Source organism: Capra hircus, chromosome 17 (genome assembly GCF_001704415.2).
Source record: "Capra hircus breed San Clemente chromosome 17, ASM170441v1, whole genome shotgun sequence".
NCBI lineage: Eukaryota > Metazoa > Chordata > Mammalia > Artiodactyla > Bovidae > Capra > Capra hircus.
The window spans coordinates 26,178,562-26,205,350 of record NC_030824.1 but is presented as its reverse complement, the minus strand read 5'-3'; the positions used below and the strand labels follow the sequence as shown (position 1 = coordinate 26,205,350).

Below are 26,789 nucleotides of genomic sequence, written 5' to 3'. Positions count from 1 at the left end.
CCACACCTTGATCTCATCCAGCAAGACTCTGTGGACTTTGGTCCTGCAGACTATAGGATAATATATCTGTGTAATCTCAAGCCTTTCATTTCCTATAGCAGCCACAGGAAACTCCAACACTGTCTTCCCAGTGATGTGGCCTCGGGCTCCTGTGGATACAAACCGGCTCAAGGTGGCCCTCACTTGCTTCCAGAGGGTCCTGCCTGGTTCAGAAAGTGGTCCCGTGCCAGGAGCCAGCGTGGAGAATCCCACCCATGGCAAAGGTCATGAGGAAGAGGCCTGATGGGCAAAGGCGAGATCAGGACTCAAGGGACCCCCTGAACTTGCTCGAGCATCTACCCCCAAACCAGAATCTGTCTTACTATTTTATGCCTTTCATCAACTCCTCTGACATTAACAGGGGGCTGCCTCGACCACATTTCTCTGGAAAGAGTTAACTTAGAGCTTTAGTTTCTAAATCTCCTGGGCATGAAAGGAGTGTTTCAAACCCCCTGTTTGCATTCTAGCTTACTTGGCAGCTTTATCCAGACTCTTGCAACATTGTTGAGCCTATGCAATGCTTGCTGCCAAGTTCTCACATCCCTTACCCATTGTGTTCCTGGGAGTGCATATAGTCAGGATGTAGAAGAAACAAGTAATAGCCTTAGCATTAGCAACATTAGACTTTGAGTTAATAAGTTCTTTCTTTGCTGTAATCGGCTGAATCTTTGCTCCATAAAAGTGTAACTCTGTACTTTACTGGTGACGCAGGCTAAGAATTTAAGAAGAAACACTTTAAGGGAAAATCATTGTTCTGGTGTTCTGGCTGACCACCCTTTATCAAAAGGAGGTCATGGAATATCAACAGGCCTCCGGAATAAAAGATGATGTACAGAAAACAAGACTTTTGCAGGAAGGAACCTGATGTCGATAAAAGTTACTACTGATGGAATGTTGAGTTGACTCTGCATTTTTCACCTTGCTGTATGTATAACTCAGGGTATAAAAGCCCCGAGAAGAATAAAATAAATGGGCCTCGCTCACCAAAGAAGCCTGGTCACCCCGTGTCTCTTTCCTTATCTCTTTATCTATCTTTCTTTATTTGCCGAAGTCGTCCATCCTGAGGATATCCCTGGACCCTGCTGAGGCTGGACCTCAGCAGTCCCGCAGGCAGTGCTGAGTGGTCAGCCCGAGGCTGCCTGAGTCCAGGAAGGAGGTTGGTGGTAGGGTCCTACTGTCCCCTGCTGAAAAGCCACATGCCTTGGGACAAAGGAGCCAAGTTGTCACTATGCTAAGTTGCTTCAGTCATGTCCAACTCTTTATAACCCCAAGGACTGTAGCCCACCAGGCTCCTCTGTCCATGGGATTCTCCAGGCTAGAATACTGGAGTGGGTTGCCGTAGCTTCCTCCAGGGGATCTTCGCTGGAGGAGTTGTCTCCAGCCCCGCTTCCAAACTGGAACTCAGCCCACAAGCTTCTGAGTCCCGAAGCCCAGGGTACATGGAGACAGATATCGAAGGGCTGGACTGTGCAGCCATTTCCTGAGGTTTCCCTGATGGGGCCATGGAGACAGACAGACCAGGGACATGCTGGTCTGTCTGGGGGTGGGAGGGGCATGGAGGACAGCTTTGCTGAGGCCCTCCCTTCCCAGGGACCCTGGTCCAAGGCTGCTGCCACCAGAGAATCGCTTACTGCAAAAGCAGCTTCTCCGGGGACTTCCCTGGTGGTCCAGTGGCTAAGACTCGAGCTCCCAGTGCAGGGGACCTGGGTTCGATCCCTGCTCAGGGAACTAGATTCCCACATGTGTGGCAACTAGGAGATCTTGCATGCCACAATGAAGATGGGAGATCCCGTGGGTTGCAGCCAGGACCCAGCACCACCAAATAAATAAATAAATGCTTACAAAGCAGCTTCTGTGTCCCTCAAACAAAGGCAGGAAAGCGGGGGACACAGTGAAGAGTGAGGTTGGGTTGTGGGGAGGCTGGGGGGCTGCCCTCACCCCTCCCGACGGGAGGTGCCACAGCCTATGCATGAGAAGGCCTGTGCTCATTGTCTCACGCCAGAATCCCCACAGGCCCCAGATGATGTGGAGGCTGGGCCCCCTGCTCCCTGCCTTTTCCAGGAGGTGCCCACTGCCCTGGGCTGGCAGCCCCTTTCTCCACCCTCAAAAGCACCTCCCCCCAGCCTCTGCTAACGTCTCTTTTCCTCAGCGTTCTAACTCCGGCCCTCCTCCTCTCAGAAGGACCCTTCTGATCCATGGGGGCCCTGGACCATCCAGCGCAGACCCCTACCTCAACATCCTTAACTGAACCGCACTTGCCCCATGAGGTTCCAGGCTTAGGACGTGGACACAGCTGATGTGAAGAGCGGACTCACTGGAAAAGACCTTGACGCTGGGAAAGATTGAGGGCAGGAGGAGAAGGGGGCAACAGAGGATGAGATGGTTGGATGGCATCACTGACGAGGGGTATGAGTTTGAGCAAGCTCTGGGAGATGGTAAAGGACGGCGACGTCTGGAGTGCTGCAGTCCAAGGGTCACAAAGACTCAGACACAACTGAGTGACTCAACAACAACAGCAGCAGCAGCAGCAGCTCTCTGGGGACACAGCTCTACCCACCGCAGGATGTGATAAATGGATCGAGCCCCTGTTAATGGTGGATGAGGGAGCCTTGTATCTTCCCTTCAAGGAGAATTTGCATCTGAGTAGCCAATCCTGTACCTTGCTGATGCCAACCACAGGCCAGGAAGACAACTTGGAAGACAGGTGGTAGCAGCGTTTTAGTGCCCATCAAGGCACATCTTCGGGGGTGCCCGGCCTGGTCGCCCCCTTGGCCCACGCCAACCAGGCCTCTGGTGGCTACCTCCCTCAGTTATCCTAAACTGAAGCCGACTTTACTTCTGACCTGAAGTTAAAGCCCTGCTTGGTTCTGCTCTTGACTTATGGGCCCAAAGCAGAAGAGCTTTATTTGGCCTCCTGTCCCATCAGGTCCTCCTGCTGAAGTCAGGTCACCTTCCAGCAAGGCCCCAAGCTCCCTGCCACTGGAGCTGTCATCCCCTAGGGAAATCAAACCTCAGCCCCACGCCTCCCTCATCTATGGGGCCCCGGGCTCTCTTGCCACCTCTGCAGAGGTGCCCAAGCGCCAGCTGAAATTCTAATCAACCTGCAGCCTGAGAACGCTGCAGTCCCTGGACAACACATGTCAGTCGGACACGACTTAGCAACTGAACAACAACATCATTTCTTGGGTATTTTTAAAGTGATATTTTAGGCATATGCGTGTATATGTTTTTTTTAAAGTAGATATGAGCATATGCAAGATCTCTTTTTTAAAATGACATTTATTTATAACTACACTGGGTCTTCGATGGTGGGCTTTCTCTAGCGGTGGTGCTCCGGCTTCTCATTGCAGTGGCTTCTTGCTTCTGAGCACAGGCTCTAGGCACACAGGCTCAGTAGTTGCCCTGCGGCATGTGGGATCTCCCTGGACCAGGGATTGAGCCTGTGCCCCCTGCATTGGCAAGCGGGTTCTTATCCACCAGACCACCAGGGAAGTTCCCAACCAAATTTCTTAAGGGGCTAAAGTTGACCAGTCCCAGGATAGGAGAGGCCAGGCCCCAGCGTCTGTTTACCCAGTATGACCATCTCTGGCCACCTCCATACAGTACTGATCCCTTGAGGTGGACACTGGTTACCATCGGGTGAGCACTGGCTGGGTCAGGGTCTCCTCAACACATTTTCACTGTAATGGGTTAAACAGAATCTCCCCAAAATTCACATCCACTGAAACATCAGAAGGTGACCTTGTTTGGCAATAAGGCCTTTGCAGGTGTAGTTAAGATGAGGTCATATTGGAGTAGGGAGAGCCTTGGAGTCCATATAGGAAGTCCTTATAAGGTTAGACACAGACACACAAGGAGAAGTCATGTGAAGACAGCACCCCTCCCACAGAGACTGGGTGGGCAGGCAGGCTGCCACGGTCAAGGACTGTCGGCCACCCTAGAAGAGGCAGGAAGGGCCCTCCCCTAAAACCTCAGAGGGGTCATGGCCCCATGGCCTCTGGATCTTAGACCTTTGGCCCCTAGAACCACGAGAGAATAAATTCCTGTGGTTTTAAGCCTCAAAGTTTGTGATGCTTGTTATGCAGCCCTTGGACATTAATCCCCCCACATTTCTTCATTTACCTCTCATGAGGGGCTTCCCCAATAGCTCAGTTGGTAAAGAATCTGCCTGCAATGCAGGAGACCCTGGTTCAATTCCTAGGTTGGGAAGATCCACTGGAGAAGGGATAGGCTACCCACTCCAGTATTCTTGGGCTTCCCTTGTGGCTCAGCTGGTAAAGAATCCGCCCACAATGCAGGAGACCTGGGTTCGATCCCTGGGTTGGGACGATCCCTTGGAGAGGGAAAGGATACCCACTCCAGTATTCTGGCCTGGAGAATTCCATGGACTCTACAGTCCATGGAGTCACAAACAGTCGGACATGACTGAGCGACTTTCGCTTTCATCTCTCATGAGATCAGTGCTGTTCTTGTCCCCACTTTACAGATGGGGACTCTGAGGCCCAGCCAGGCTAGGTCACTTGCCCATGGCTCCCCCCATGCACAGCCCTCCTCCCTGTGCTTGTAAGAGGAAGGACCTTCCCCTCCCCCAGCCCAAGGTCAGCAGAGGCTCCATGGTTTGACACCCTTTCAGTTCAGAGTTGAGGTTCGTGTTCTTCCCCGCTTGAGTCTGGGAGCATAGACAGTGGTCCCAGAAGATTTCTGGAGCTGAGTTTTAAAAAGCCAAGCAGCATCCACATGTTCTCAGAGCCCCACCTGCCACGTGGGATTCATACTCCTGAGGCCCCTGGAGCTGAGGAACCAGCCCTGGGAGTCTGGCTGCCTCCAAATGACCAGGCCCCGCTGTAGACTCCATTGTTCTGCTGGGGCCCCAGATACGGTGGAGCTAAGTGAGCTGTCCAGGGGCCCCCGTCCAAATTCCTGACCCAAAGGACTTGGGTGTTTGGGCTGTTTCATGCCACTGAGTTTGGGGGCAGTTTGTTACACACTGACAGCAACCGGAGGGGTAGAAGCCCTGTGGGGAAATGCACACACCCTCCCAGGGGCTATTGGGCTGCACCCCGCTTGGGGAGGCTCACGCAGCATAACGTGTGATGGGCTTCAATACCCCAGCCAGGATTGCTGGGGAAGGGGCGCAGCACTGAACGGCTTTGCAGACAGCGAAAGGTCCCACGCGGTGGGGAGGGGATACAAAGGAGGCCCTTCTTCTGGTAAGAAATTCGGATTTCCAGGGTGAAAACTCACCTCTCTGAACTCTACTTCCTGGGGGGTGGGGGCATCAAGGCAGAGGCCCCGCTACTTGGGACCATCCCTCCCCTCTGCCCCCTGCCCTATGACGGGGTCAGCGGCAGCTCCTTCCCAGGGCACATGGGAGTTACTCTGGGCGTGGCAAGGATGCAGAGTGAGGGACACAGAAAGTGTCACAGAGCAGATAATGCCACCTCCTCCTGGCAGAACACGCATCTAATATTCAATCCACTTCCCAAGAATCTGTTGTGTCCAGGAATACTAGAAATTTGTCACAACCTCTTGGAAATGCGAACAAATACTTTTCATGGGTCAAAAAAAGAACGGCGGTGGTGCAGGGGAGTTGGGGTAGAGGGACATCTCTGGCAGCCCAGTGGTTAAGATTCCACTGCAAGGGGCACAGTTTCGATCTCTGCTCAGGGAACTAAGATCCCACATGCTGCAGAGCACAGCCTAAAGAAGAAAAACAGAAGGAGAATCAATACGACAATGACAGACATTCAATGAAAAGTCAATATATCACAACTCAGGGGACACTGGGGGCAGCCAGTCAGAGAGAGTGCTGTGTGCACGCGCTGTGCCTGTACGTGGCCCAGGCACAGGGGAGGTGAGGGCTCATGGGACTTACAATGTGACGCTGCCATTTTTAATTAAAGGATCCTGAGGAGGAGACAGATGTGTATCGAGCTGGTAACCATGGTCAAGTCTGGTACTGACATCCCGGGGGCCGTTAATGGACAACTCCTATAAAAAGGGGAAAATATAACTCCTCTGCAGATGCAAATGAGCCTCTGTCAAAGTCTATTTAACCAGTGATTAAGGAAGGGGCTGGAAAGACTTCGAACAGTTCCCGGGGAACCCAAGTGAAGGCCGATCGGGAGAACTGAAGCGAATCCCCCAAAATGATACCAAGCTGGCCCCTTCCACCTGCAGAAGGGATATGACCGTCCCTCCTACAGACCAAGTTCATTCCATGGACGAGAACTATATCCTTGGTCATGTCCGCTAATGAAGACCTGGACACAGATATAACCTAGGAGGGTCGCTAGACCAGGGGTGGACAAGCTGCGGCCCGCAGGCTGGATCTGACCCCCTGCTTTAGTAGAGAGTTTTCCATGTTGTTGTTCAGTGGCTCAGTCATGTCCTATTCTTTGCCACCCCATGGCCTGCAGCACGCCAGGCTTCCCTGGCCTTCACCATCTCCTGGAGCTTGCTCAAACTCATGTCCATTAAGTCAGTGATGCCATCCAACCATCTCATCCTCTGTCGTCACCTTCTCCTCCTGCCTTCAATCCTTCCCAGCATCAGGATCTTTTCCAGTGAGTTGGCTCTCTGCATCAGATGGCCAAAGTGTTGGAGCTTCACCTTGAGCATCAGCCCTTCCAATGAATATTCAGGACTGATTTCCTTTAGGATTTGACTGGTTGGATCTCCTTGTAGTCCAAGGGACTCTCAAGAGTCTTCTCCAACACCACAGTTCAAAAGCATCAATTCTTTGGTGCTCAGCCTTCTTTATGGTCCAACTCTCACATCCATCCATGACTACTGGAAAAACCATAGCTTTGACTAGATGGACCTCTGTCGGCAAAGTAATGTCTCTGCTTTTTAATACAGTGCCTAGGTTTGTCAGTTTTTCTTCCAAGGGGCAAGAGTCTTTTAATTTCATGGCTGCAGTCACCATCTGCAGTGATTTTGGAGCCCAAGAAAACAGTTAGATGACATGGATTAGAATGAAAACTGACTTTTCCCCCTGCTTTTGTAGAGAGTTTTCTTGGCACACAGCATTCATGCCAACTGTGTCCTGGTGGCTTTCTGCAGCAGAGGTGAGCTACTGCCACCAGCCAACCTCCAGGCCTTTGCAGAAGCTTTGCAGATGGTCCCACTGCGCAGTCCCCGGCCTCCCAAAGACATCTCCTGGGAACCTTCTTGATCATTTCAGAGTCTCACAGGTTTTCTGTATGCGACTTTTCCCTTCCCACCTACGTCTGCTTCTGTAATTACTGAAGTTCAATGATGGGTATGGATGAATTGTGCAGTGAGAAACATTCTTCCCTATTACAGCACATCTGCCTGGACAAGCCTTTAAGCCTGCGACAATGTCAGTGGTCCAAGCCTTGTATGACCTCTGATGGCCCTACACACCAGCTCAGTTGCTCCCACTCTCACCCTAGGACACCCGAGGCCTCAGGGGAGCTCAACCTGAGGTTCCAGCCACCCCAACTCCTGCCAAGCTGAGCAGAGGCCAGCTGTCCCCTCAAAGCCCTGCCTAGGCTACAGACTCTCGAGCGAAATCAATGTTGTTGTGCCACTAAGTTTTAGGGTGATTTCCCGAGCAGCTGAGGCTCCTGGAACCGCCCGCTTTGTGGATGAGACAACTGAGACCTGGATGGTCCGAGCAACTTTTCTGCACACAGAGCGGAGCCTGAGCTGGTGGGCATCAGGCCGTGACCTCACCCTCAGCTGCTAAGATGGGATTGAGGCCGCAGGGCAGGAGTGGCTTCTGTTAATCGAAAAGCCCCTCGGAGGAGGGTGACTCAGTGCTGAGGGAACCCCCTACCCTGGCCCCTGGTCCAACGGGAAACCCTTGATTGGGGGGCAGCTGCATTCCCCCAGCTTGAAGCCCTGACTGACGTCTCAGGAGACACGCCTCTGACATCCAATTTTCTGCAGCTAATTTGCTAAATGCTAGTGAAATGCTTGAGCGTTCCTTATTGCTGGAGAGCGTTCTCCACGTCTCGTCAGACTTCCTCATTACTTGTGTGACTACGACTTAATTGCCGGCCAGCCTCATTCATCTCCTAGAGGGAGACAGGGAGACAGACAGGGAGAGAGAGAGGGAGAGACAGAATCAGAAGGAGGGCAGCTCCGGAGACAGGACTGCCCTGCATGCTCGGGATGTACCAGCATACGGACTGTGTGCTGGGCACACAGTGGGCAGCATCCACCCCCTTCCCCGGCCCCAGTGACTGAGCACACTGCCCTCCCTCCAAGTTTTTCTGAAACCCTGGGCAAACTCTGGACCGAAGGCCCTGGAGCCTGACTCTCTGCGGAGGGGCAGTCAGTGGGGGGCTGCTCATGGATCCAGGAAGGGGACTCTGTGTCCCTGGCTCACTGGGTCTCAGTAAGTTAAGAGGCAGGACCATGGGACCTGCAAGAGACATTGCGTCCCTGTGTTTCTGCAGCAGGATGCAAATTCTGTTTCAAGCTCCAACTCTGAGTGAGGCAGAAATGGGGTCTCTGTTGGCCAGGGTGCCCCCTTTCCCTGGTGGTGTCAGGATGGAGGTGTGTGTGCCAGGGTGAGGGCCGGTAGAGAGAAGCAGCACCTGATCTGGGAGCAGCTCCAGGGACCAGAGCTGAAGAGCCAGCAGGGAGGGAGGTGGCCCTGAGATTGGAGTCACAGGAAGCTGTCACCCTGAGCAGGTGGCAGGGTGGGGGGCCAAGGTGTGTATGGGAGCCCCACCTCCCATGGGGCTGCCTGTGAGGAGCCTGGACTCAGGTCACAGGGGAAGGACTTGGTGGTCCCTTGACACACAGGGCACTACCTGTCCTGGCTGGCACCCCAAGAGGCACGTCCTCCCCACCATCCTGTCTGGAGGCCACTGGTCCTCTCTTCCCCACCGTGAGGTTCCTATCTGCCTTGCTGTCTCCGGCAATCCTGGATGCGCCATCCAAGGTCCTCCACCAACCTTCCTTCTCTGGAGGTGTCTCCTGCCCTGCTTGGATCACCCGGGGATCCTTATCAAGGTGGGGTCGGTTGGGGGGGGGTCTCATCCCTCCTAGTGCTTGGTGGGGTAGCAGATGCAGGGATCCTCTTTCTCATGGGCCCTCCAATGTCATGCACACTCCCTTCCCCAAGAACATCCCCATCCTGACCCTGACTGCCAAGTCTGGGGTCCTTGAAACTCCCTCATGATGAACAACCGCCTGGGAGGACTCCCCCAGGCACTCAAGGGCTCTGTTCTCACGATCCCAATTTACTGCAGGGAAGTGTACAGCCCCTCCGGAGGGGGCGTGGACACCACTCAGTCCAAAGCCCCACTGGGGACGCCGATGGACCCCAGCCCCATGGACAGCGATCCCAGGAGACAGGATGCCCAGGGCCTGGGTCCCTCCTGGAGCCAGACAAAGGCCAGCCCTCGATCTGGACCAGGTTAAATCATCCACCAGACGCCAGACTCCCCGGGGTGGGCATGGCACCACCTTCCTCCAGACCCCAGCGCAGGTGCCTCTGCCTGAGGGTGCGGGCCCCGCGTGTCCGCTCAGGATTGTTTTCTGCCTGAGGCCTGGGGCTGACCCAGCTCGTGGCGGCCACCCAAACTTAGAGGGAGAGGATGGCAGAGCCTCTGCCTTGTGGGTTTCCAGGCGGGGTCTTCTGGTTCTCAGATGCCTTCCAATGGGCTTCATCATGAAGCAGGAGGGGTCAAGATATACACCCATGGGGCAATGCAAAGTTCTGAAACTAGATACAGGCAGTGGTCACACACCCATGAAGGCACAAATGTCACAGAGCCATGCATTTTAAAGTGCTTAATTTTATGCTTTGTGGACTTCAACTTTCCAAAATTAGTATACCTCAAATATCAGATGGGCATACTTATACCAAAAACGTATTCATTGTGTATCTTATACCAAAAACGTATTCATTGTATATCTGAAATTTTTAAAAGCCGATTGTAAAAACTCTACCCAAGCTAGGAAATAACGTCCCCAGGGCCACAAAAAACGTCTACATGGGGTGGGGGTGGAGGGCGTACCTGACCTCTCCTGGAGGGTGGGCAGCACACAGGATGTAGTCATTCTAGGAGTACAGAAACGGGGAAAGAAAAAAGACCCCAGCAGGATATCCCCAAATCCCCTCTCCAGCCCTGCTCAGTTCTCACCACCCACTTACTGCTCACCTACAGCCACTTAGCCAATGGCATGGCCCCTGGGAAGGGCACTCTCAGCCCCCTCAACCATTGCAAAGTGAAGCTGCCTAGGGGTCAGAGTGGCTGTGGGCAGGCGTCCCCAAGTTAGGAACTGTGGGGAGCACAGGAGGCTGAACCCAAGTAAGACCAAGAAAACGTGTTCACATTGCATAATTTATTTAAAATTTTTACATACTGCTATTTTTCAAGAAAAGCGAGAGGACTCAGGCCCGTCCAGCACTGCCCCCTGGTGTCCCTGATGAGGCCATGGCAGCCTCTCGCTCACTGAGCACTCCTGGTGCCAGGCTGTCCGGGACCCTGGAAACCATGCACCAGGAACGTGCATGAGGGCCCCCCGAGGCAGGCCCTGCGCCCCAGGGACAAGGCGATCTCCAGGTCAAGGAGGAGCGTCCCTGGTTCTCTCAGGACAGTGGGGCCATGCCGTGTGCTGCTCCCAACGGGGTGCTGAGCGCACACTAGGACCCTGGGCCAGCAGTGAGGGTCCCTAGAGACCAAACTGGCTGAACTATTCCCTGCTGTGACTCCCAGGGTGTCTGCTGTGAGCTTCCACCCTGCTCCTCTGAACAGGAGTGCAGGAGAAGGTGGGGAGGGGTATGCCCACAACACGGTGGGGACAGGTGGCTGCTGGGGGCAGCGAGCATCTCTCCCTGCTGGGCCTCCTGCCCCACCACGGCTTGCTCAGTCCCTGCCAAATGTAAGCTAGCACCAGTTGTGTGTTTGAATAAACCAGTTTTTTAAAGAAATGGGGTCACTGCTGTAGATGCAGAACCAAGCACCCATGGTAAAACAGGAGATTTAAAAAAAAACCATCCTGGATACAGCATGCTTGGAGCTGGTGCATGGGGATGACCCAGAGAGATGTTATGGGGAGGGAGGTGGGAGGGGGGCTCATGTTTGGGAACGCATGTAAGAATTAAAGATTTTAAAATTTAAAAAAAAAATAAATAAAAAATAAAACATTAAAAAAAAAAAAAAACCAAAACCATCCTGGAAACACAAGCAGCTGCTGGCCTGTGGCCAAGGCACCTGCTCTGATCAGGGCATGGAGGGGCTGGAGGGATGAACCAGCATGATTGTAATTGCAGCCCTGGGGGCAGGGACTGCTCCTGTACCCCCTCCCCCCATAAACCCCCACCTGTGTCCCCACCAGGCTGCAGAGAATGGAGGGTCCCTGGGTAGCATGTTCCAGCGAGGCTAGCAACACACTACAATTGTGAAGGCACGCTGCCAGCACTGATCCCAGCCCCACAGGCTAAGGAAGAGGGGGTGGGCTTCCCTAGACCCCCACCCACCAGCCCACCCGAAGAGCTCTCTTATGAAACCACTTATGGGGGGTGGTGGGGAGCAGGATGCACAGGGTCAGCTCAGCGTGAAGTGCTGGGCACACAGGTCCTCCCGCCGGCCCAGCAGGCCCCGTGCTGGGATGAACTCCAGCGGCACCGACCCAGGCCCCTTCTTCTTCAGGTCCCGCTCAAAGATCTGCAAGGAAAGGACGGACAGTCAGTCTGCACTGTGCAGCCACGGCCACCCCATCCCCCTGCCCCCTCCACCCTCTCCACTGCAGCCCCGCCCCATGCCCTTACCTCGAAGGCGGTGACCTCCAGCAGCGGGGCGATGCTGACCTCGGGCACGGACAGCGCCTGGTTGATGGCGCTGGCGGCCTTGGACACCTCGGGGTAGTAATGCTGCTGGAGGGCCTGGAGGGACACGTGGGATTTCACCAGCCCTCCTCGGGCAGCACTGAGCAGTGGACATCCCAGCGCTTCAGCAGCTGGGGGAGGGGGACAGAGTGGAAACTCCAGACAGAGACAGAGACTCCCTTGGGAACCCGAAGTGATGTGGCAAGATGGGATCCTGGAGGACAAAGGCCAGAGGAAGGAGCTGGGCAGAGACACACAGGCGGAGCTGGGCGGGTGGGCAGGGGGAGCGCCCTGGGGAGGATGGCTCCAGGAAGCTCAGGGTGTGATCTGGGCAGCCAGGGTGCCCTCACCTGCAGCTCCCACAGGGAGCTCTCCAGGGCTCGGCTCTGGGCTGGGTCCTCCTCTGCGGGGTCATAGGGGTCGGCGTCCAGCTCTAGGAACAAGATCCAGGGCTGATCTCCACTCACCCCCACGTACTGGCCTCGCGGCCCAGCCTCCTCCACCTCCAGCCGCACTCACCAGGGCCCCGGGGCCGATGCATGAGGACCCGGCAGGCCGGGTGTCTGCGCAGCAGGTTGCAGATAAAGGGCAGGACCATGAGCAGGGCCTCGGGGGGTGCTGTCAGGGCCAGGCGGGCCAGGCGCTTGGCGAAGGCAGCCACCAGGTAGGCAGGCAGGTGCCTGGGCAGGGAAGTGGGTGTGAGACCCTGCTGCTCCCTGCACCGGCCCCTAGCTCCCCTTCCTACCCTGCAGGACTTGGTGGGGCCCAGGTGGCCCCTGTCGCACTGAGCTAGGCCAGGTGTCCCCTAGTCCCATCCCCACCCCTGTACTCACGAGGATGACAGGAAGAGGTCGGCCAAGTGGAAGAAGCGGGCCCGGTACTTCACGTGGAAGACGGACGGATCGAGAAGGCCATACAGCTTCCGGTAGAAGTCAGGGTACTCTCTAGGGGGTGAGGTAAGTGAGGGGGGCACGTGCAGGGAGAAGCCACAGAGAGAATAGATCGGAACCCCGACCTGCGGGCGTCCCTGCTGGCTCAGTGGTTAAAAAAAATCCACTTGCCAATGCAGGAGACTAGGGTTCGATCCCTGGTTCAGGAAGATCTTGCATGCTATGAGGCAACTAAGCCCGTGTACCACGACTATTGCTCCGCAACAAGAGAAGTCACCGCAACTAGAGAATGCTCGCCTCAACGAGAGAAAAGTCCACGTGGCAATGGAGAGCCAGCACAGCCAGAAAGAGACAAATAAGTTTTAAAAAAATGCCAGCTCAGGTCAAGGACCTTTTAGCAGAGCTAAAAGGCCCACAAACCCCCAGGCAGACACTCACAGGTTGTGTTTATGAATCAAGATGAAAAGTCCATTCAAGGCCAGCAGGCTGATGGCTCCACCTGCAGACAGACACAGCTGTGAAGCCCCAACCTAACAGCACCCCAACTCAGGGAATGAGATTCCAGCAAAGCCAGAGGCCATCCGCCAGATGGGAGGTAGGAAAAAACCTCCAGCACAAATACTGCTGACCAGCTGGGCCCCTGCTCTCAACCCTGCTGGATGCCAGCATCCAGGAACGCAAAGCACCACCCCATGCCCGGTCCCACTCTGGGCCTGCCGGGCATCTCTTGCTCACCGATGTCATAGGCGCGGGTGAGGAAGTCGATCATGAGGCTGGGCTGCGCCAGGTGGGGCAGGATGGAGTCATGCATGATCACCAGCACCTTCTTGCAGACGCGGAGAGGCAGCTGTGGGAAGCAGCAGGTCAGGGTGCCGGCTTCCCCATCCCAAGAGCCCCACACTGGAGCCCTGCCCTGGGTCCCTCCCCCTCGTCCTACCTGGTGCTTGAGGAAGCGGAGCCACATCTGCTGGAAGGCCTTCCTGTGCTCCTGCAGGGGAGCGGCAGGGGTCGAGGTCCCCCATGTTCTCAATGCCACCCCACCCTCCTCCTGCCTCTGATAACAGGACAGGACTTAAGGGGTCGCAGCGAGAGAAAACCTCCCTCAGGACCACAGGGTCGGTGTTCATAGCCCACCCTGGCAATAACACTCAGCACCCAAGAGGTCTGGGCAGGCTGCCTCTGACCTCCGGGAACCATGCCTGTGGGCATCCTCTCTCCCTTGGGTCCTCCTGTGACCCCACTGTCAAGGCTAGGAAGAAGGTGCTGGCCCAGGATCGGGTGGTTCCCAGGAAGGCCAACCACCCATCTGTCCCGGGAGTCTCACCTTCAGATGAATGACCTTCCACTTGTCTGACAGCTCTGCAAGGAACGCAAGGGGTCACCAGACGTGCGACCCGGCCATGCCCCTCCTGCCCGCCGTCCCACCCCCAACACTCACCTGTGTGCTTCACATAGAAGCTGGAGAGGGTGCCCTCCTGGTGGGGCAGGCTCACAGAGGACAGCAGCATGAAGGCATTGTTCCAGAAAGTGAGGGGCACCTGCCAGAGGCCACGGTGAGCACCTGGATGCTGCATGCCCACTGCCTCCTCCCTCCCTGCTCCCAGGGACCCAGGTGGCTCACCTCAGGGCGCCCATCAGTGACCCGGGCCACGGTGTCAGAGGCGGCCTGCATTGTATGGTAGCGGATGTCATCGTGTTCCAGATACTCCCGGAACTGGGAGAGGAGCAGGGAGCGGTCCTCCTCTGGAGACAGCAGGCCTCCCACCACCAACTGCATGGGGGGAGCGGGGCAGGGCACTGAGCATCTCTCCCACCCCCGAGACAGGCAGCCCAGGCATGGAGCTCACAGAGCAGAGTCTAGGGGAGCTGCGAGAGTCCCCTCAACCCCACAACCCACAGATGGCCGGGGGAGACCCTGAGACTTACCATGAAGAGCTGGTGGGGGAACAGATAGTTGCCTTCCCACTTAGGCTTCTCCAGCGGGTGCTCACCCTCCAGCTGCACAAACTTCATAAGTGTGCTGAGGGCCAGCTCCTAGGAGGAGGGGTGGCAAAGGGACCACGCTGCATATCCACCACACGTTACCCCCTGCAGACTGGTGCTTAGACCTGCATGCCGGCAAAACCACACTCCGGGCAGAGTCAGGAGACAGAATGAACCCACACCCTCGAAACCAGCCACAGAAAGAGAGAACATCCTTACCGAGAGAGGGGTCTGCAGTCACAGCCCCAGACCCCTGCTGTGCAGAGAAGGTGGGGCAGGAGCCATGCAGGTAAGAGGCAAAGCCAATCACCCCAGCTCACCTTGACCTGAAAGGAGGAGTGAGCCAACAGCTCCCCCAGGCGGTTGCAGCAGCTGTGGTACCGGTGCCGCATCCACATCTTGTATTTGCGATTGGCCCCCCGGGACCCTGTAGGCAGGACTGGGTGGTCAGCCCACACCCTGACTGGTGCCAGCCCCAACCTCCCCCTGCCTTCTACTCTGGGCAACCAGGGAACGAGAGGAAATGAGTCACTGTGGCTCCAGACCTGGGGTGAGACCAGCACGTTCCCACAGGCAGGCAGGGCAGGCCCTACTTGGCCTAGGCCCTCTCTCCTCACCCCAAGACCCAGACAACCCAAGGACCAGCCACATAAACCTAAATCTTCGTGGTACTAACAGCCAACGCTCCAGAAGGTCAAATCACACAAGAGGCACGAGACACAGTCACACCCCATCCATCCTTTACTTAAACTCAGCCTCAAAGTCTGTATTACTTTGAACCCCATCCCTTTCCCCAAATATAATCCCGATCCCATCCACCTGCATGGCCCTTGATGGAGTTTAGGGTGGGGTTGGGGGGGCTCATTCCATGTCAGCGAAGTCCCTCTCCAACCCTGTCAAGACTAGGCCCTCCTGGACACTCACCTGTCAGGACCATCTCCTCAGAGGGCAGTTGGCCCACAAACAGTTCTCCTCGGGCCAGCAGGGCCCCGAAAAGTCGGCTGCATGCATGCACGGCTTCCTGGATCTCCTCCTGGTCCTCAGACTGTGGGGAGACGCCGGTGTTCGCAGGGTACCCGGTCAGAACTGTGGCCCCTGATCCCTTTCTCGACCAGGACCTCAACCCCATCCCCCTCCACCCCTGATCCCGGCGTGACTCTCCCATCCCACCTCTGCCAAAGCTCCCCCCGCCCCGCCCGGGACCCTCCAACCTAGAGCCCTGCGAAGCTGGAGAAAACTTCCAGTATAGCCCTGGACTCCACCTCACAATTATCTGCCCCCATCCGAGACCAAGTCCCACTTCGTCCGAGCCCGAGGAGACCCCCATTCTGGTCTCTAACCCGCGGACCCGGCCGCGACCCCCGCCACACCACACGTGCCCCCACCTGCAGAAAGGCCAGGATGTCGAACACGGCGTTGGCCTCGCCGCGGCTGCCTAGCACCGCCTCCACTAGGTGGCCCAAGGCCCGCCGCGCGTCCCCGGAGCCGGCGTCCCCCTCCATGCCGCCACCCCACGCGGGACAGACCAGACCCGTCGCTCCGCCGCCTGGCGCGCCACTGACGTCACGCCCCGCCCCTGCCGTCATCGCTGCGCGCCGAGCAGGAGAAGCGCGGGCTGGCCGGCATGGCGCTCTTCCATGTCGCGCGGTACGCTGGCCCCGAGGCGGCCGGGGCGGAGGCCGAGGCAGACGGTCGGGCTCGCGCGCTGCTGGAGCGGCTGCAGTGCCGGGCCCGAGAGCGGCAGCTGCAGAAGCAGCCGCCGCAGCAAGCGCCCGAGGAGGCCGCGCAGGGCGCGCCGGCGGCGGGGAAACGGCGGCGGCGACCTCGCAGAACTCGGAGGCGCGAGGGCGGCAGGGAACCGGGGAGTACGCCCGCGCCCCCCAACAAGCGGCAGAAGACGGACGACGAGGACGAGGACGAGGGCGCAGGTGGGGCCTCGCGGGGCGGGGCGGGGCGGCGCGGGGTCCTGAACTCGGGGCCGCGTGGTGCTGACAGCCTTCCGGCCCCGCTTCTGCCGCGCAGAGAGCGGTGAGGAGACGCCGGCGGAGAGCAGCGTGGGCGCCGAAGCCGCAGGATCGCCGCAGGGCCGGGGCGGACCGCCCCCCGAAGAGGCCTCTAGACCCCTAACCCACTCCCTGGTGCTCGGGGGCTTCGGGAGAAGCAAGGTGCCAAAGGTGAGAAGCCCGAAGGAGGCTGCAGAGCTGGGGTGACTGTCGTTAACGCGGCTCTTGTTCGTGGAACAGCTTGGAGGACGGTGCCTGCACCTGGTGGGTGTCAGGTTTGTGTTCAGTGAGTGCATTATTGAGTAGGCTGACTACTACGCCTCAGCTGTTTTGTCTGCGGTGGCTACTAATCGTTTGAGTTCTGTGCAAGCTCAGCGTTTCTACTTCAGTTGTAAAACTTGTCTTTTTTTCATAATCAATGAGATCGACTTGGTTTCTGTGCTGCTGTCACAGAGATCTCTAAACAGCTTCACTTCCTTGGTGCACATTTAAGGAGGTTCTACTGTGCTCACTTGCTTTCCAAATAAACAGGAGATTCTACCTGGGAGTTGCAGCTTTATCTTAGCACAAGAGATTTCAGTGAACAAATACTGGAGCTAAAGCGTGTTTGGATGGTGACAGTCACTAGGAAAAATAAGAGAGGCTTGGCAGAGTCCGTATGAAGAGATCCACTTTTTTTTTTCTTTTAGTTTTATCAGAGTATTGTTGATTTACAGCGTTTTGTTAATTGCTGCTATATAGCAAAGTGAGTCAGTTATATATTTGTTGTTCAGTTGCTCAGTTGTGTCTGACTCTTTGCCACCCCATGGACTGCAACACGCCAGGCTTCCCTGTCCTTCACCATCTCCCAGAGCTTGCTCAAACTCATGTCCATTAAGTCGGTGATGCCATCCAACCATCTTGTCCTGCCTTCAATCCTGCCTTCAATCTTTCCCAGCATCAGGGTCTTTTTTAATGAGTCAGCACTTTGCATCAGGTGGCCAGAGTATTGGAGTTTCAGCTTTAGCATCAGTCCTTCCAATGAATATTCAGGACTGATTTCCTTTAGGATGGACTGGTTGGATCTCCTTGCAGTCCAAGGGACTCTCAGGAATCTTCTCCAACACCACAGTTCAAAAGCATCAGTTTTTTGGCGCTCAGCCTTCTTTATGGTCCAACTCTCACATCCATACATGACTACTGGAAAAACAATACCCTTGACTATATGGACCTTTGTTGGCAAAGTAATGTTTCTGCTTTTTAATACGCTGTCTAGGTTTGTCATAGCTTTTCTTCCAAGGAGCAAGCATTTTATATCCATTCTCTTTTAGATTCTATTCCCATATAGCTTATTAGAGAGTATGGAATAGAGTTTCCTGTGCTGTAGAGTAGGTTCTTATTGGGAGATCCACATTGAGTTGGAATCTGTCTTTCCCAAAGACAGAAATCAGCCTAGTTAAGATGGGGGAAGAGGGGCAGGGAAGTGTGTACCAGGCAGAAGGCCGGATTGGAGCAAAGGCCCTGAGGTAGTAATGAGCTTAGTGTATAAAAAGCATGGAGGGGATTGTATACTTGGGGGGCAAGAAACTGCCAGGTCACGGGGCCCTGGAGCTGTGGCTCAGAGCACAGATATTTTTAGAGCATGGATGTTATTGTAGGTGTGAAGGTAAGTCCCTGGGTGGTTTGTTTGGCTCAGGGAGTGGCACATTTTGGATTGTATTTCTCAGTTCCTTTAAATGTCACATGGAGAGTGAGTTGTAGGGGTCAAGGAAAAGCTGGGAAAAGCTGGGGACTCCCTGATGGTCCAGTGATTAGGATTCCACACTTTTACTGCCAAGGACCTGGATTCGATCCCTGAGGGTTCAATCGCTGAACAACAACTCAGATCCCATAAGCCGTGCAGAAGAAAAAGAGCTGGGAGAAGTTTGAAGCCTTGCCTGTTTCTATAGCCTCTTTAGCCTGAGTGTTTTGAGTTCTTGGCTTCCCAGGCCTTGCCCAGCTGGTTCTGGAGAATTTACCCGGTCTTTCTCTTCTGTCCTTTGTGATAGGTCCAGCCTTTCCTGCCAGTGTGGTTGGCTCAGCCAAGCTGCATTGGAAAGAATGTAACTGAAGGCTTGGTGCCTATCGAAGACATCCCTGCAGTTCACCCAGACCTGCAGAAGAAGCTGCGGGCACAGGGCATCTCATCCTACTTTCCAGGTGCCCCAGCCCTGGGAAGGTGGACTGGGGATGGGGGTGGGTTTCCTTCTAGAGCATGCTCAGAGCCATGCAGGGCCTCACTCAGCAGCTGCCAACACAGGCAGCCCCTGTACACGTCCAGTGTCGGGTATGGAGTTGGTCTTAGCACCTTTAGCCTCTTTGACACTCCTAGAGGCCCTGGTGCCGACCCTGAGGGAGAGCCCAGCCTAGAGGTCACGGATGGGGAAGACGCTATTTCTGGCCTCAGAGCCTGTGCTAATCCCGGGTATCCCTGCACAGACATGACCTGCCTCTCGCCCTTCCCTGTCCAGTGCAGGCTGCAGTGATTCCTGCTCTCCTAGAGAGCACAGCCAATGGGTTTCTGGTCAGCAGAGGCGGCTACCGGCCTAGCGACCTCTGTGTTTCTGCCCCAACGGGCAGTGGGAAGACCCTGGCCTTCGTCATCCCTGTGGTGCAGGTGAGCGCAAGGACCCCTCACCCTCCGGTCGGGCATGCAGGCAGGGAGCGACCCTGCTGACACGGGCGGTCGTCCTCCTCTGCAGGCTCTGCTACATCGAGCTGTGTGCCAGGTTCGTGCCCTGGTTGTGCTGCCAACCAAGGAGCTGGCCCAGCAGGTACGTGGACCCCATTCCTGGAGGTCAGATCCAGGGTCTTTGTTGCTGCAGGGGGGCCTCAGATCACACTGGTGATCGCCACTCCTCTTCCAGGTGAGCAAAGTGTTCAACGTCTACACGGATGCCACTCCTCTTCGAGTGGCCCTGATCACCGGGCAGAAGTCACTGGCTAAGGAGCAGGAGAGCCTCGTGCAGAAGACGTAGGTCCCGCTGGGCTGTGGGCACCTCGGGGAGGCAGGCTCACTTTGTGCAGCTGAGCTGGAGCCATCTGGCCCCAGGGGAATGGGAGCGACTACCATCCACAGGGTCCCCGCATAGGAGGGGTCAGTGCCAGGGGACCTTGCTGAGCCACCCTCTGCTCCACAGAGCAGACGGCTTCCGCTGCCTGGCTGACATCATGGTGGCCACCCCTGGCCGCCTGGTGGACCACGTCGACCAGACCCCAGGATTCAGCCTCCAGCACCTCCGCTTCCTGGTAGGTCACCCGCCTGGAGGGAGGCCCGGGCCGAGAGCTGAAGCTGACCTTAGCTTCCTGTCTCCTGCAGATCATTGATGAGGCTGACCGCATGATCGACAGCATGCACCAGTCCTGGCTGCCACGGGTGGTGGCTGCTGCCTTTCCCAGTGAGGGCCCCAAGGTTCCCTGTGCTCTGCTCCAGAGAACGCAGCCCCGGGTGGTGACTGCTGCCAGGTACCCAGCCCTGAGGTCGCTCTGCTCCCGGCCCAGTGGGGCTGCCCTGAGCTGGTCCCTCGAGCTGTCCGCGCTGGCTGGAGGGGCTGCTGGTTGGGCTGTGGCTGCTTTTCCAGTACCCCATTCCCTTTCAGCATGTGCTGTCCCCAGATGCCCCTGCAGAAGCTACTCTTCTCAGCCACCCTGACCCAGAACCCTGAAAAGCTGCAGCAGCTCAGCCTTTACCAGCCCCGGCTCTTCTCAACGGGGTCAGTGTACAGGGCCCCCAGCGACCCTGGCATTGACGTGGACGGGGACTCAGGTGGGAAGTACACCTTCCCCATAGGGCTCACGGTGAGCAGGGTACTGGGGGTGGGGAGGGGGTGCATCTAGGCACCCGGGCCTGGCCAACCCCATGCTGTCCCCTACAGCATCACTACGTGCCCTGCAGTCTCCGCTTCAAGCCATTGGTCGTCCTGCATCTGATTTTGGAAATGAACTTCTCACGGGTCCTCTGTTTTACCAACTCCCGCGAGAACTCACACAGGTGAGGCCTGACTGCCCAGGGCAGGGACAGGAGCAGAGGCAGAGGTCATTCTGGCCCCAGCCCACTGGGCTCTGGCTTCTCTCTCCCAGGCTGTTCCTGCTGGTCCAGGCTTTCGGGGGTGTGACCGTGGCCGAGTTCTCCTCCCGCTATGGGCCTGGCCAGAGGAAGAGCATCTTAAAGCAGTTTGAGCAGGGAAAGATCCAGCTGTGAGTACCTGGCGAGAAAGGCTGGGTCCTGCTGTGGGGAGGGGTGCTCACTCAGGGGTCAGCTGGGTTCCTGAAGGTCTCCTTGTGCAGGAAATGCGCCTCTGGACTTCATGGGAGTGTCCCGTGCAGACTGGGAGGGGGGGTGTGTCACTGCTCCTGGCCTCGGACAGGACCCACAGCCCCTTGTATCCCGGCAGTCTCATTAGCACTGACGCCACGGCCCGTGGCATTGACGTGCAGGGTGTGCAGCTGGTGGTCAACTACGATGCCCCCCAGTATCTGCGGACCTACGTGCACAGGTGCGGGCCTGACCCTGGGCCTGGGGGCAGGGAGGGCCTGGGGAGGAACCACATTTCCCTCAGATCCCTAAGGGGTTGGGGACCAGCGCTCTGCAGTAGCTGTGCTTGCTTTCAGGGTTGGAAGAACTGCCCGTGCAGGAAAATCCGGGCAGGCCTTCACACTGCTCCTTAAAGTGCAGGTCAGTCTGTGTGGTCTCCGCAGGAGGCCAGGGCCAGGTTCTGCCCGGGGCGGCGCAGGGTGGGGCAGGGAGGAACCTCATTCCCTCGTGTTCTTCCCTCCAGGAGAGGAGGTTCCTCCGCATGCTCGAGGAAGGTGGGGTGCCCGGGCTGGAGCGGCATGACACCCCCAGCGAACTCCTGCAGCCACTGGTTCCGCGGTACGAGGAGGCCTTGTCCCTGCTGGAGAAGGCCATCAAGGTAAGGGGCCGACTGTGGGGGCTCGTCTCATGGAAACCCGAGGTGGTGGGTGGAGACGGGGCGGGGAGGCCCATGGCTGGGCTCACTTTCTGAGCAGGCCCAGGGCATCTTGGGTTTGGAGGGGCAGGGCTGGCACAGGGAGTGAGGGAAGGTGGTGTGGGCCAACCCTGTCTCCCCTCCTGCAGGAGGAGCGGAAGCAGAAGGCAGCCTAGGCCAGGACTGGGGACTCATCAGCGAGGGCTGCCTCTTTTCTGGAAAGATCCTGAGCAGTGGCTGCCAGACGCATGAGCAGGAGACAGGGATTCCTCAGTTGCAAGAGTCTTGGTCCGCAAGTACTCTGCTGCCGTAGACCAGGCCCAGGACACACACGAGGCTTGGCCCAGGCCCAAGACCGGCAAGGGGGCACAACGTCAGGTCAGCTTCCTGTAGGTGGTCTTCCTGGAAACAAGGCTCCAATGAAGCTGTTCACACTCTCCCAGAACTGACGGGGTGGTGTCTGCCTTCGTTTGGCTGTAAGTTGGGGGTCAGCCTTGAAGTGCCTTCAGGAATTCAGTTCTTCTAAGGACGTGAGCCACCACCCTGAGTGGGAGAGGTGGCCCTGGGTTCCTCACTGTTGGGGCAAAGCACTGGCCACTTGGTAGCCATTCCCTGAGAGGCATTGCAGAGACCAGAGGACACGCTATGTGGTCACCAATGCTTTACTTCATGATTATTCAGAGTGTGTGAGATGAACATCCAGAAAATGGCTTCGGAGCACTAACCGCTGGGTGTGAGCAAGCCTCATTTCCAAGACTTATGTGCAGACGTTAAATAAAGTGTTAAACCGGGGACGAACTGTGGCTTCTCATCTCTGCCTGGACACGCGTCACTTGTTTTGGCAGTATAACAACCCAGCCCACGAGTCCTGGCGTCCCAAGTGCTCGCTGTCACCGAATCAGGGAGGCAGTGGCCGCTACCTGGAGCTGCGCTGCTTTCTGCAAAAAGTCCCTGGGAGCACAGGGGCCTGCTGTCCGGCTGTGGTCTGTGTGTTGGAGGGACACGATTACAGATGGCTTGGCTCACACCTTCCTGAGGAGCTGGAACCAGTCAGCGCGAGTGGCCGGGGCGAGGGGAGGCACAGGTGTAGCCGGTGGTGAAACAGAAGCCTCTGAGTCACTTGTCAGGAAACCTCACGTTGGATGCATCCAGTTTATTGAAAAACAGTGCCCAAAATTACTGGAGTCTTGTTTCTGATAAATAAACAGCCCCTGCTGACTGGGTCTAGCTTTTGCTCAGAGAAGGTAAGGTTGACTGGAATCAGCTTCCAGGAGGTGGAACGGGGAATGCCATAGACCCTCTCCCTAACAAAACTACTGACAAGATCACAAAAACAGTTGCTTAGGGTCTAGAAATTGTCCCAAGGGCAGATAGCAAATGGAGAAACATTTCTCTTAAGAAAATCCAGATAAGGGCCAGCTGTGTTTGAGCTCCTGTGCCACCCCACCCCCCACCCCTGCCCAGCATGGCGGAGGCTCCCCTCCTGGCGGGTTTGGCCAACAAGCAATCAGAAGGTGCTTGGTGTCACTGATGACCCAGGAGGTGCGTACCAGACACAGGCCACCCCCGCAGCAGTGAGCCGGGACAGTATAGGTGTGACACTGACGTGCGGACGGCCCCACACACTGGCACTGTTGGTGGGTGTGACCCCAGCCCCACACCTGGGCACATGCCCCAGAGAATGAACGTGTGTTCATGCAGGACACAGTGTTCCTCCTAACAGCCAGGGAGTAGAAACATCCCAGGTGTTCATCACCCGCTGAATGGACGAGAACACAGTGTGTGTGCACTGGAATAAAAGGAATGTGGGCTGGGGAGGGGTAGGCAAGGGCAGTGGTTGGGGGTGGGTGCAGTGCCCCGTGGTGATAGGATTACTGGAAATCCCGGCTCGCCCCTCAGCTTGCCCTTTTCTTTACATCCAGACATGCTTATATCAGAAGAAGGTAACTAAAGACAACAGCTGAGCCTGAAAGTTTTGTAATAAATGCAAGAGGACAAAAAATTGCAGTATCATGTTTACTGAGTGTTGTGGGGTGGCCAGGCTAGCCCCACCCCCCACTGTCCCAGCGGGGCCCAGGGTATGCACAGTGGCCCCAAGCCTGTCCACGAGTTCTGGGAAGGGTGTAAGTGGTGGGAAGGGTACATCTGCAGGGATACGAGTGGAGGCTCTCGGCCAAGTCAGCAGAGAGGGCGGGAGGCCAGGAGGCTTCAACCAGGGGCCAAGGGTGCCATGTGCTGATGGCTTCATGTAATTGTACCCCTGAGCAGTGGGAGAGGGGGTCTGAGTCCAGACCTGCTGGCATCCTCACTTCCAAGGAAGTAGCCAAGTGACCACAAGGAAACTGGACATGGCTTGCCTTAGACTTCGCTCTGAACCCGAAGATAGAGTCGACCTGCAGCAGCCCCTGCACCTGCTGGGCCCCCAGGGCCCTAGGTGTCTGGGAGACGGGAGGGAACAGTGTTTTCAGGAGGGCTGGAGGTACAGGTCACTTTTTGGTGCTGGGTTTCAACAGTGACCTGCTAGGCATTTTATCTGAAATAAAAAACGACTTCAGGAAAGAGTGAAGTAGGAGGGATTAACATTGTAGTAAACCAATTAAACAAGCTCATAGAAAAAGACAGATCTGTCATTACCAGAAGCAGGGACTGGAGATGGTCAAAAGGTACAGACTTCCATTTATTAGGTAAATAAGTACCAGAATGTAATGTACATGACACGTGTAACTAACACGCTGTGGGCTACATATGATACGTATGAAAGTTGTTGAGAGTGGATCATGGGCTTCCCTGGTGGGCCAGGGGCTGACTCCACACACTCAAAGCAGGGGACCTGGATTCCATCCCTGGTTGGGGAACTAGATCCCACATGCCGTAAGTAAGCGATCCTGCGTGTTCTAACTAAATCCCGCATGCTGCAGTGAAGATCAAAGATCCTTTATGCTGTAACTAACACCTGGCATGGCCAAATAGATACATTATTTTAAAAGGAGTAAATCCTAAATTCTCACCATAAGGAAATTTTCTTTTCTATTTAATGTTCTATCTACATGAGATGAACATTCACTAAACTTGGTGTGATAATCATTCCATGGCATGTGCCAGAGCATTATGCTGTGCACAGTGCTGTCGGTCAACTACATCTCAATAAAACTGGGAAAAGAAGGATAGAACGGAAGAGGGTGGGAACATGGCCAAGCAGCAGTGGGCTTGGGCCCACTGAGCAGCAGGGTGGGCTGGCGGGCACTGAGCTCACAAAGGATCCAGGGGGACCTGAGAGCCCAGAGCTGCATCCCCCGAGGTTCAGGAACTGATCATGTTTTAGGCGGCCCCCAGAGCAGGGGGCATGATGGGGACCCCCCAGCCCAGCAGCTGCGCTGGTCACGACATCCCTGGGCAGGCTGGTCTGCCCTCCTACGTGACCCCTGGGTCAGGCCAGGAGACAGCATGGCCTCAGTGCAACCGCTCTGCTGCCCTCGCCCACCTAGGGGTGCAGGGTAAGGATGGGGAGCGAGGCAGCTCTGCCAGGTTGGAGGAGGGAAGGCAACAGCAGGTCCTGTCATCCAGCAAAGACCCAGGTGCTGTCTCTGAGCTGGAGCTGGGGGAGGTACCATACCCTGGGGCAGCAAAGGCTCCCTCCTGCTAAAGAACAGTCTAGAATGTGCCCACAGGTGCTTCTGGGAGCTTTCTCTGGCAGGTGTGTGAAGGGGGTACCCTGGCCTGCCAGTTTCCTCTCCCCCAGCACATCGCCACCTTCTGATATAAGAGACAGAGGAGGATGGCGAGACTACGGCCACAGCTCTGAACACCTGTGTGTGAACCCGCATCTCCACTCAGAGCATCATGACAGAGTCAGGCATGAAAAGGCAAAAAAGGGGGCTGTCAGGTATCACCCAATACTCCATCTATGATCGGACACTTGTCATCACCCTATAAAACTACGTGTGACCACACAACTCTTAAATAACCAAGGGTCCAGCTCATGCTCCCCTCTGTGAATCCCTGTTCCCATCCCATTCCCTCCCAGATCTAATCCTAACATTTTTGGGGGAATTATTTTATAGACCCCAGATCCTGTGTCTCTGCAACAGAAATGTACTCAAAAACTGACCACAAGACTCTTAAGTATTCAAAAATAATCTGGGTTGATAAACTGGTACAATTATTATTGGTATGACAAGTGTACTATGATTATAGTAAATAATTACTAAATATAAAAAGTGAAATCTAACAGATGGAGGGGGCTATTCTATTCTTCAATTAGTTCCTATATCCACAGGATTCAATGTCAACTCTATTGTTTTCCAGTTTACAGATCAAAACACCGAAAAAAATCCCATTCCCAAAAATAAACGGATGGGATGAGAAAGAGCTTTGTAGTTGAAACGTTCCTCAATCCTTTGCTCCCTTTCTGAGCTCTCGGGTCTGTGGCCAAAAACTGCGTCCAGACCAGTGCCCTCCCAGCTGGAAGGACGAGTCCTGCAGGTGGAGACAAAGCAGAAGCCACCACCTGGCTAGAAGCAGCTGCAGCCCCGCACCCAGCCCACTTGAGAGCATCTGTCCTCAGACCTGTGCCCACAGCAGACAACTGTGGGCACAGCAGGCAGAGGGACAGATGAGGGGTGTGAAGGCTGCAGAGGCCACTCCCCTGAAGCCATCAGGAAGGCACTCCTTGGAGCCTCTGTTTATCCCAACACCAGAAAGAACTTTCTGGTTTCCAGACTTATCTGAGAAGTTAGCCAGGTTTTCTCCACACTCCTCTCAGTCACTAATTTTCTAATGGACTGTTTACTCTCCCATGAAGGTTTCAAAAATCTGCAGTGGAATCTGCATCCAGTAAAAAATCACTACCCCCACCTTTCTCTTCTGGGCAGCTTGTGGGATTTTAGCTCTCCAACCAGGCCTTTGGCAGTGAAAGCTTGGAGCCCTAACCACTGGACCTTCAGTGAAAGCGTCAGTCACATTCGACTCTTTGCAACCCCATGGACTGTAGCCTGTCAGACTCCTCTGCCCATGGAATTCTCCAGGCAAGAATCCTGGAGTGTGTTGCCTACTTCCTTCTCCAGGGGCTCTTCCTCAATTCAAGGATCGAACC

The 26,789-nt window shown here is 55.8% G+C and overlaps 2 protein-coding genes across 4 annotated transcripts; one reads left to right on the top strand and one right to left on the bottom strand.

Moving 5' to 3' along the window:
- NOC4L (nucleolar complex associated 4 homolog) lies at window positions 10,354–16,285 on the bottom strand. Of its 2 annotated transcripts, XM_018061446.1 has the most exons (15): window positions 16,113–16,285; window positions 15,652–15,772; window positions 15,048–15,154; window positions 14,671–14,778; window positions 14,366–14,515; window positions 14,183–14,282; window positions 14,069–14,103; window positions 13,682–13,732; window positions 13,480–13,591; window positions 13,183–13,243; window positions 12,688–12,798; window positions 12,374–12,534; window positions 12,205–12,287; window positions 11,798–11,911; window positions 10,354–11,693 (listed from the first exon to the last, which is right to left on the bottom strand). In XM_018061446.1, the coding sequence occupies exons 1-15, from the start codon at window positions 16,227–16,229 to the stop codon at window positions 11,574–11,576; spliced, it is 1,551 nt and encodes a 516-aa protein (XP_017916935.1). In that variant the 5' UTR covers window positions 16,230–16,285; the 3' UTR covers window positions 10,354–11,573. The 2 variants fall into 2 exon arrangements, with proteins under 2 accessions (XP_017916935.1, XP_017916936.1); XM_018061447.1 differs by lacking the exons at window positions 10,354–11,693; window positions 11,798–11,911 and adding an exon at window positions 11,918–12,068.
- On the top strand, window positions 16,321–26,538 carry DDX51 (DEAD-box helicase 51). 2 transcript variants are annotated; one of them, XR_001919398.1, is made up of 15 exons: window positions 16,321–16,655; window positions 16,750–16,901; window positions 18,758–18,908; window positions 19,220–19,365; window positions 19,451–19,522; window positions 19,616–19,722; window positions 19,889–19,997; window positions 20,068–20,213; window positions 20,348–20,514; window positions 20,624–20,739; window positions 20,829–20,945; window positions 21,143–21,244; window positions 21,360–21,423; window positions 21,527–21,661; window positions 21,847–26,538. XR_001919398.1 is itself a non-coding variant. In XM_018061445.1 (15 exons), the coding sequence occupies exons 1-15, from the start codon at window positions 16,352–16,354 to the stop codon at window positions 21,871–21,873; spliced, it is 1,947 nt and encodes a 648-aa protein (XP_017916934.1). In that variant the 5' UTR covers window positions 16,321–16,351; the 3' UTR covers window positions 21,874–26,538. The 2 variants fall into 2 exon arrangements, 1 of the variants encoding a protein (XP_017916934.1); XM_018061445.1 differs by having other exon boundaries at window positions 20,348–20,546.